This window comes from Pteropus vampyrus, unplaced genomic scaffold, assembly GCF_000151845.1.
Source record: "Pteropus vampyrus isolate Shadow unplaced genomic scaffold, Pvam_2.0 Scaffold56, whole genome shotgun sequence".
Lineage (NCBI taxonomy): Eukaryota > Metazoa > Chordata > Mammalia > Chiroptera > Pteropodidae > Pteropus > Pteropus vampyrus.
This window is the reverse complement of record NW_011888837.1, coordinates 7,290,844-7,301,875: the sequence shown is the minus strand read 5'-3', so window position 1 is coordinate 7,301,875 and position 11,032 is coordinate 7,290,844. Positions and strand designations below refer to the sequence as shown.

Genomic DNA, 11,032 nt, shown 5'->3' with positions numbered 1-11,032 from the left:
TATAAAATAGAGGTTGAGGTAATAAATTTGTTAGAGGGTTTTAGAGGTTTAGATGAATTTGGAGTCTTTATGACTAGAAAAGTTGAAAATTAAGAAATATATATTAGTTTACATGTACTTATACCTAGATTATTTCTATAGAATTATTGAGAAAAATACACAATAAAACTTCAGAATGAAAATAGAGAAATAAATGTGGGCCAAAGTCAATACATAGCAACACAAGAAAATGTCTACTAAGTGTGGCAGTTCTTTTTAAAACATCATGTAAATCTGAGCTTTCTGAAAGCAAAGGCGCAAAGAGAAAGACTGAGTTATGCAGTTGTTTTATATAATAAAAGGGACGCACATGAGCTTATCAGAAGGGACAAGATTTTTTTTCTAGCTAGTTCTGAACTCCAAGAATTGATCCCTTAATACCAGCAATTGTCAAAAATGCAAAATTCTCTTCATGTGACCAAATGTGAAAGGGATACTACTATAACGTTGTCATAAACCTAGGAAGGTATTTCTGAAGAGAAGAAACAAAGTCCAAAAAGTAAATAGTATACTTTTGATCTGACTTAACATAGGCATGCATATCCTGAATAATAGTTATCAAACTACATTTTTAGCGCAAAAATCTTAAGCCGAATTACAGCTTTAGAGGTAGATGAGAGTGGATCTCCTTGGGTCGAATTAGCATGGAGAGGCTTGTAGTGTGGCTACTGGCTCCCTTCTTGTGCACCACTCCAGCTGGAGTGGCCACAGAGGCACCTTGTAGAGCCCACAGGACTTTGTGGAATACAGTATGAAAAAAACACTGAAGTACAGAAATAAATAGCTAGTATAGTCCTGTTACCTAATACTAGTATTAATCTTTATACAAAGAATAAAGTATTAACATAAAATATGTCTCTATGTATATTTCTGTGTAATTAGAGGACATTGAATTGTTTTTTTATTAAGCCATTTAATTCTAAAAAAATTTCAGCACTTTTATTATTCATCAGCAAAATGAAATATTCTCAGAAAATGAACAGTAGTAATCAATACTATTTTCCATTCTATACTCTTTGATGAGTCGTATGTTCCAGCAATTTTATAGTTCTTTGCTTGTTACGTTGATAACATACCTTTATTATGTAGGCACTGTAAACATGAAAATATGAAGTCTTGTAAATCTTGTCATATCCCGTTTCTTGCAAATAAAAATTGCTCTGCAATGTTCTGGCATATATTGCTTGCCATGATATCAGTGATAGCCAAAACATTCATGACCTTGAACATAATTAGCATTATCACGATGGGTTTTATAAGATAGTATTGAGTAGTATTTGAAGGGCCAGAGAAACCTAATCACAGTTACTTACAACCAAGGTATGTTGCCTTGATTTTAGAACATTCTGTAAGTGGATGGTAGCAGCTAGCATAAAATAATCCCCTGAGAGTAAGACGCCTGATGGAATACTGAATAAAAATTTCCTTCTGTCCAATAATTTTTTTTTCATTGGTCATACCTTTTCTATCTTTTCTTACAGCTACTCTCTTCTGTTTCGCCATATTTTCTTCTCTCTTTTTCCACCATTGTATTTTTCTCATTTGGAATCCTCTTTTTCTCTCTCAAATCCACACTTATTTTATATTCCCATTTTTTGACATCTGGCTCCTCCTGCAGTGGAGGTGTGGTCATTTTGTATTCATTTATTTGTTTCTAAGTGGTTATATCTGCTCCATTTTAGACTGTGCAGTGACATTTTAGAGGGAAGATGGATAACAAGTACCTATATTTTACTGAATTTACTATATGCTAGGCACTGTTCTAAGTGCTTTATATATATTAACAGATTTTTAATCATCATTTAACTGATGAAGAAACAGAAATACTCAGTAGTTAAATGTTGCCCATTGTCACACAGTTAAAAAGTGGCAAAGTGGTATAATGTGGTTTGGCTGTAGTAGAGATGCAGTGGGATCTTTGGGAGAAGGAGCCTCATAACTGGGAGTACCAGGCAACACTATACATCACTTAAACAGCACTCTTCCATGTTGCTGACTTTTTAATTTCTGTAAAATAAAAGTATACCTAGACATTATCAGCTCTTGATAAAAGTGCAAACACTAAGTCCATGATTAGGAGGGGAGAAGACATTTGGTTGTTTTTGTTAATAGGTGTGTACTAAAACACTGCATTTAGCAGTGGGTTGTTTGTTTGTTTGTTTGTTTTTTGGCATACTTGAATCAATAGATATTTGACAGCTAATGATCAATATTTATCTCAAGCTTTAGAAGAATTGAAATAAGGACCTCAGGATCAAAATCAATAAGGTTTTCTTCATTTGAATTTCTATGTCTTTAATGAAACCATATCAAACGAGATAGAAAATAATTAGATTTGAAATAATTTAGGTGTCGAAGTGATTTTGAGAATTCAGGTGAACTGTGAATCTCACTTTTTAAACTATCCAAGTGCTTAAAGTGAATGAATCAGAGTCACCGAGATTAATCTGGTGTGTAGAGCAGAAATGGTCAGAGAAGGATCCTTATATCTAAATCTAGTTAATTAATGATGAAACTCAAGTAAAAGTAGGAATTCGTTATAAGTTCATTTCAAAATTATGCAGAAGAGCGAAACTTACTGTTTTGGTACATAAAAGCAGAAGAAAAAGATGTCACCGATTCATATCTTTGCTGTCATAATATCACTCCTCATATATTTGTTTGATTCTAGAAAATTGCCAGAAGGTAACATTTGTAATGTTCATCACTGTTTTAATTGCATAGTTTATATATATCATTGCATATTTAGTTACACTGTCATGGCTTAGAAGCACTGCTTTATTGCTTTGATCAAATATTTATTAATTATGTCATTTTCCTACCTTCCACCTCCCAAAAGAAAGTTTGGAAAAGAGATATGTCATGAAAATAACATCTTTAACATTTTCTTGGCACATGGTGTCATATTTAGCTAATCTGTAGAAGAGCATATTTTCACTTAATATTCATTCTAAAGACCTTGTTTGAAAGTATCACTGCATTTACCAAAGAATTTTGACCTCATTCTATGCTCATCTTTCTGCTTTTCTCTTACTTCCTTTTGCACAAATATTATTCGTAGACATTAGGCATAAAATAAGTAACAAAATACCAATTTTAGTAATATCGTTGCTTCCACAATTATTTAGAACACAGATAATTCGATTAATATTTGTCTTTTAGTCAAAAGCTAGTGGAAACTAGTTTCCTTCTATGTTTTTATTTCTTCATTAATTTATGAAATTTCCAAACTTATTGAGTAGTAATTTTTGAAAGGAAAATGGACTAAAGTCCTATTTTACATTCCAAATTTTCTTCTCCAACAATATTTGTTGTTCCTTTTGAACATTATCATGTATTGTAAATGAATATATTGTTCGCTTTTAGAGGGAAATAAATAGAAGTTCTAATTAGAGAAATTAGAGAATAGGTATTATGAGGAATAGAAAAAGTCTCAATAGGGTGATAATATTCCTTAACTAGAAAGCAGTAGCTTTTGGCCTGTTGAGGAATCTGGACAATATTTATGTAGTACAGTATACCAATAGTGCCGTATCAATCGCAAACTTGGTTTTCAAATGAATCTTAGGTTATTTACAATTACATATGAAACAATGTGGCTCCACAACCTTCATTGAATTGCTAAGGAGTTGAAATGGCAAAGTTTCTTTGGAAATGTGCAATGTAAATAAATAATCACCATTTGTACAGAGCAAATAATTATGATGTGCAGTTGTGATAAATGATCAACAACAATGGACAAGATCACAAATAAGTCTCTTGCAAAAGTGTGTAATAAAGTAGATGACATCTCTCTTTCTCCCTGACTCCTTATCTTCAGTCTCTTACTACTTTTAATAGTGCTCCTCATGTACTTTAGAAACACCAGTTTTATATCAGTTTTAGAAGCACTGGATTACATAAAGGAATATTTTCATTTTAATTTATTATAAAAAGAAACATATAAGGTTGTGGCTTTGATATTTTATTGCTAGGATAGTAACACCATACTTTGAGTAGCAGTAACATATTCCTCTTCATAGAATTTTCTTGTGCCCAAATTTACCATATCATTGTGTAGGTGAACTTGCTGTGGAAAAGATCTGAATAAACTATGTGCTTTGACTCAAGGAAAAAAAAAAAAAAAACTTACGACTTGATATCTCATCTTAACATTCACCTTAGCTTGGGTAATCATTTATTATGGCAGGAAAACTAGGTATGTTATGCTTTTTTATAATTGCTTTAATATTTCAATAAGGATTTGTTTCTTTCCTAGGGCCGTTGCATAAACTTCTCCCGAGTTTCGTCTCAGTAAAAGGAAAGCAGGAAGACCAAGAAGGTATGAAGATGGTACATCTTCACACTGCTGAATTCCAACCAAATGAGAAACTAATAAGTGCATTTTAGAAGTTTTTGGAAGAGCAGCTTTATTCCTTTCAGTCAGGAAATGTTTTCTCTGCCTTCTGCTTTGCTTGCACCAGACATTTCCAAACATTTGTTCTGCCATCTACACGGCAGTTGATGAAACCCAGTGGCAACTCATGATTCATCACACTGAAAATAAGGAAGAACTTTAATGTACATGCTCTGGTTTGCACAAGAAAGTTTGAATGTGTGGAAGAGGAACAAAGCAAAAACGACAGCAAGAAGATGATATCAAAACAGGGACCACAAAACAACTGGCCGTGATGGATCTTTAATGGAGAAAGGAGTGTTTAACATGGAAACATGGCACTTGTGTTTTTACATGGCAAGATTGTTTAGCCACGGGCAGAGTATAAAATTTCCCACCAGGCTAAGCAAATAAAGGGGTCTATTGCCTTATAGCTCTGTCAGATCACAAAATCTTTCCAAGTCCCCCACCACAACGTGCCTTACGGGAAGCTTCTGACTGGACTTCTTGTCATTCTAACACTGAAAAGTGCACACGCATGACAAAATGTAGACAGGATGCCTCAAGGTATTGGTAGCAAGCAAGATTGTGCCCTTTAGTTCTTGAAGACACCTTTCTTTCATTATGCACTCGGGAAAAGGAGAAATTAATAGAGCGTTATTCCACAGGAAGACAGCCACTAGGCAGAGATCTTGAGTGGAGTATAAGGGACTCATAATTAAGAACTTGTCCCTGTGATTGGTAGATTTACCCCTCTTTTAATGTGTAGGGTTTAGTAGTGCATAAAGCATTAATATCTGTAAACATACCTAGGAGTTTTGTTTGCTTTTAATTTAAAGGAAGCAGTAACATCGAAGCTTCCGCTCAGGGTTTTTTCTTTCTCCAAGTCTCTTAGGGCTCTTCAGCGTCACAAGCCAGCAACTCTCTTTGCATGAAAATTTCAAAGTTTAATTAATATAATTAAAGGCAACAGCAAGCAGCAGCCTGTGAAGATTTTGCTCATCTTTTTTATGCCTTTTGACATTGAATGACCTATTACTGTATGCACATTACTTGGATTTTGAGGAGCACTTCACCTTGGTTATGATTCAGTAGAGAAAAAAAAGATCTCCACTCATCAATTTATAAATTAAATTTTCAGGAAGATCGGCCACCACAAAACATCGAAAATGTATGTATTATAATTTTTTAGAAAAACCACCATCGTGTCATGTCGACAATGCCAAATTATGTTAGCGTGAGCAGAAACACTGTGGGGGAGGAAGAAGGCAGCAGCTGAAGAAAAAAGCTCAAATGATCTAGTCACTTTCGATACTGTACTTCAGATGCGAAATGGATATTCGACTCGAAACCTGACAAAGCGCGCCTGCTTTGATGTGAACTGGTATAGACAATGACCAGTGGCTGGGTCAGTGGGATGTCTCTCTGCGAGCACAGAGGCTTATCAAATGACACTAAAAATAAGTTCAACAACCATCACATTGGAGGGGAGAAGGCGAACATTTCATGTTTGGCGGGCATGTGAGTGCACGAGATGGAAAGAGCGATTTGGAGCAACCCAGTATAATTACCCCCGTTGTGCTCTTAATGGATATTTCAAAGGACGGCAGTGATTTTGTTGGTTGGTGTCCAGAGTTGTGGCACTGTTCCAAGAAGCCTTACAAACACAAATATACGTATATAGACACACACACACACACTCACACACACATATATATATATACTCTAGTTTGAATCTTTTGCTCAAGTTTATTTATGTCACTGGCTGGCTGGATCCAAAGTCATGTGTCTACATATTCATAAATAAAAATTTACTTGTGCCTCTGCTACCATTTTCTTTAAGCCTACGTAAACTCAAGCCTTGTTTGGTTGAATATATAATTGTCTTGGTTAGTTTCAGGGACAGAAGTATATTGAGTTCCAACATGTCTTTTATGTTCACAAATGATACTATTAGCAGTAACTATTCATGTGTGCAAGTGTGACTTGGAAGCCAGATACATATGCAGTTAATTAGTTCTCGTAGACCTTCGTTCTACATTTGCATCTGGGACAGCGCCTATTGCTATTTTCTTAAATTGGCACTTCATTTCTGACAAGTGCACACTCCTAAATGGCATTTAAGAATATTAAGGATGCTTAGAGGCTGAGGCTGTTTCTTTGATAGTTACTTTGAATTTGTCTAGTATCATACGGCATTTGTATGACACTTGTATTTTGCTACATGAGCAATGTAAGTAGATAACGGCTCTTAAATGGTAAAATAGCTTTCTGTAGATTGTCATGCAAATGAATTTTCAGTTCTAACATAACTATGAAGAGCTCTCAATGAGGGAGAGGCAATGGTCTATTGTAGTCTAATAAAAAACCCTCATAAAGTTCAAAGACAGATGGAATTTTATTGCACTTAAAGATGTGAATCAGACCTTTGTTATGATTTTCTCTGATTAACTAACAAATGAGAAGAATTTGCTTTAAAGAGTACTGTTTTCTTACTAAAGGACTAAATTGAAAAATTCTACATCTTTTAACCAGGAAAATAAAAGCTTAGAATAAAGCCATTTCTGTAAGTTTAATAACATTTTATATTTAATGTAAAAAACTAACTCCTGTTTAATATTTTGGACATAATGTCCTTGAAGATCTACTTTCTGTGAATAAACGAGTAAGTCTTTATCCATAATCCGTTTGTGCTGCATAAGGTTGCAAAAACAATTAAGTGGGAAATGACTCCTAACTTATGTGTCTACTCTGCCTGGAAAGAAAGTTTTGAAGACATCTATATATATTTCATAACAATGTCTGTTCTTTATGGATTTGATCCATAAATATTTATCTATCTGAAAACTTTGATACTTGGAATGTTTTCCTTAAAGCATTTGGTGCTCCCAGAAAAAACATTTGGTGCTGAGAGTTACAGCACTGATGCCTTTCCCCAAGTTAATTCTATTTTAAAATTTTATATTTCCTTGTCAATGAAATGTAGAGTAACATTTGAGACCCTCCATTAAGTAGGGAGCAGCATCTGTCACTATGGATAATTACTCTTTTGACAAAAATATGTAAGGTTTAAACCTTCTATATTTCAAATCGTTAGAGAAAAAGCAATTTGCTTATATTTCCTTTAAACTTTATTCTAACCATTTTAAATCATAAATTATTCAATATTTGTTTTTTAAATAAATTTTTACTGGATAAAAGATCTAGTGTCTCTGTGAACTTAATAACTTTAAATAGCCATGACCATTGTTTACTAATTAGAGGCAATTTATTAGTTTTTTTAAATTAAAACTATATTATGGACAACAAAATATCTAAAATATTTTTGCTTCATGAATTACACATATTCTTTAATTTTAAGAGGGCAAAACACAAAAAGGTCACATTTACAAATATTGTAAAGCATTGTAACTTCCTCCACCGCAAAGCCTCGTGGTTCACTTTTACAAGGTTTTGTACAGCATCACATTACTTTAGGAAATTTATTAGTGTTATTGCTACTGGAAAATTTTGGTGGTTGTATGTGCACAGTAGAAATACATCCATTAGTTTCATACGAAAGAAAATCTAGAATCTAGAATCATAGATCATCTCTGGTGCATCTATTGTATGTTTAAGGCAAGAAACAAGAAGGTGAGGCTAGAAAATGTCTATTTGCAGATAATAAAGTGAGCGCAACCATACAGTCTAGTCTTGGAGTTAGATTAATATTTTATTTAGTAAATGTCTATAGCATATTTCTGAGAACACTTCAGTTTTGGTATAGCTATACGTTTAATAGATTCTAATTCAGTCAACTTGATAAAAGAAAGAAAAATTCTTTTCTTTCTCATATTGTAGCAAGCCCCGTGCTTGTTTTTTAGGTACTTTATTTTTATGCTTTTCTGCCAAAAGAAAATGCTGATAAGCGCACAACATAACATGCAAATTTATATTAAAATGTGCTTGTTCAGATTGCTTTTCAAGATCTATATGAAGGTAAGGTGTGTGTGTGTGTGTGTGTGTGTGAGTGTGTGTATCTGTGTGTGTGTGTGAGATAGAGTGACTGAGTGTGATACATGCTACAAATCGTCTTGGCTTAGGAATCTGGTGATGGAGGGCCTAGACCATAGACCTAGCCACAACTAGCTTGCTGAAATTGAATGTATCAGCTTCTCAACCATGGGCCGGAGATGAACTGAAGATAACTAAAGTTTCTTCCACTCTGATAGCATTTCTCTGAATATTGTCATATTGGAGGTTTTTGCATTTATATATCATGTTTTTAATAACTTGCTTTATTTGTAAGCATGGTAATATTAGCTCTGTAAACTGCTATTTAGTTACAAAAAAGACATTGAAGCGTAGTACAAAATTTGATAATTAGCCATAAGAGAGTAAGTTCTCAATTAATTTCTTATAACTACAATTTGTCAAAGAAGAAACTAATAATAAAGTTTATATCTGATGAAATCCCTCAAGAGATGAATAAAATATTGACAAATATATTCACATATTTCAGTCTGACTTTACAATTTTAGCAAGAATCTTAAAGGTGTGTATAAAAATGTACAGAAGTTGTTATGAGATATATATGCCACTGGTTTTAATGATTGAGGTACTTTGTACCTTGCAAAAAATGTATTGAATTTTTCTTTCCGTAGTCAAAATTGGGGGGAAAAGATCTCAGTTGAAAATAACTATGCCTGCGTTTCCCATAACAAGTATTCAATGGAGAACATTTTATTGTGTAATTTGAACACAGCTTAGGTCACGTAGTACGTTAGAGTTGCTAACCTAACTACAAAGTTACATTATAAAAGGAAACTGAAAGTAAGAATTAAAAAAATAAGTCTCTTAACATCGTCTTTGAATTACTGTAAAGTTATTTGTATCTTAGATGAATTATGTTTACAAGATTGTAAATATCAATGGATAATCCAAAGTGCATTGCAAAAGTTAGTAAAATGTACGTTTAAGATTTCAATATGATAGAAACATCAAGAGTTAATTTAGAATGTAGACTATCAAAAAGATATGTGTTGCCTAAAAGGCAAGATGATTTTAAATAATTTTGATGCAGAACAAAGAAATTGAGAGCTTCCAAAGTCATAGATGATAGAAAAAGGAAAGATCATGTACTAACTTCGAAATAAATCTGAACCTCTCTGCATGCTTTTGTACTCCACCATCTGATTTGTATAAGTAATTGGAGAAAGAAACACTGACAATATAAAATAAGATTGACTAGTTCGAGCAGATGACACCTGTAAATAGAATTTTTACTAGTTGAAATTCTGATGTGAAATGAGATGATTATCATTATCACACTAAAGTGTTCTTTCTGAGTTCTTTATTTTTTTTTAAAAAAATCCTCTAATTCTAAAAGTCTCTGTTAATTAAACAGAGCAATGACAGACCATCTTCTTTAAATACTTTGTTTGTGTGAGGCTGTCACATGGGAAGAAAGATTAAATTTTAAACAATATGTTCAAGTGTAAAAAATCTTCAACAAATTCTTAATGTTTAAAAAAATGGGAGAAGGTTCCAGGACTTTTATAATTAACATCCTGGGATTCTTCATAGGGAGCTGAATATTCCAGAAAGTTTGAAAGGATTTTACATAATTTTAAAAAGGATATCAAAGACTAAATTATGCCTTGGAATATTCAGTGTACTTTTTCTCATTTTAAGGGATGTTGATTGGTATGATCACAATAATAAGGCACAACACTAAAAACGAAAGAAAATTACCACGGCATTAATGATTGTTTATCATCTCTGAAATGAGGTATTTATATCAATGATTAAAAATTTTTTATTCAAAATGACAAAGACCAATTCACAAGTGATTTCAGACTTATTAAATCTATTGAGTAGAGTAAATCTATTGAGTAGAGTAAAAATAGTATATTTCTCAAATTATTTCTTTAAAATTACAAATAACGTGGAAGGCATCCCTTTACTTTAAAAAATATTTCCCTTGACTCTTCAAATATCAATCCAATAAACTTCAAACCAAGGTCATTACTACATATGTTTATAATTTCTAACATTGAAAAAACACTTATAATACCAATTAAATTGAGAACAGAAGGCTTGTATTAGTTTTCTATTGCTGCTACAATAAACAGAGTACTGTAAACTTAGTGGCTTAAAACAACACAAATTTCTCCTCTTAAAAGTCTGGTGGTTCGAAGTTTCACTGAACTAAAAAGCTAAGATTTGAGCAGGACTGATTCCTTTTAGAAGCTCTGAGGGGAGAATTTGTTTCCTTGTCTTTTCAGCTTCTAGTGGCGACCTGTTCCTTGGTTTACGGCTCTTTCTTCCATCTTCAAAGTATTTCACTAGCCTCTGCTTCAGTCATCACATCACCTCTTTTCTCTCTGATCTCCTTTCTCCCTCTTAAAAGGACCATTGTAATTATACTGGACCCTCTCAGATAATCCTTGATAACCTCCTCATCTCACAATCCTTAAATAATTACATTTTCAGAATCCCTTTTTCCACATAAGGTATTAATCACAGGTTCTGGGAATTAGAACATGGACATCTTGGCGGGGGTGGGAGGGAGGTATTCAACCTACCACACGGTTGAATAATAATTTTTCTTTCATTAAATACTTTCCTTGTATGTGA

The 11,032-nt window shown here is 33.2% G+C and overlaps 1 protein-coding gene across 1 annotated transcript in view; it reads left to right on the top strand.

The window, feature by feature from the left end:
* ANTXR2 (anthrax toxin receptor 2) overlaps positions 1 to 8,866 on the top strand; it is a 149,085-nt gene extending 140,219 nt beyond the window's left edge. The window contains exon 13 of the mRNA XM_023530896.1: positions 4,298 to 8,866. Within this exon, the coding sequence (XP_023386664.1) occupies positions 4,298 to 4,336 (39 nt within the window). The 3' untranslated portion in view covers positions 4,337 to 8,866. The remainder of the gene's footprint in view (positions 1 to 4,297) is intronic.
* The last annotated feature ends 2,166 nt before the right edge of the window (positions 8,867 to 11,032 follow it).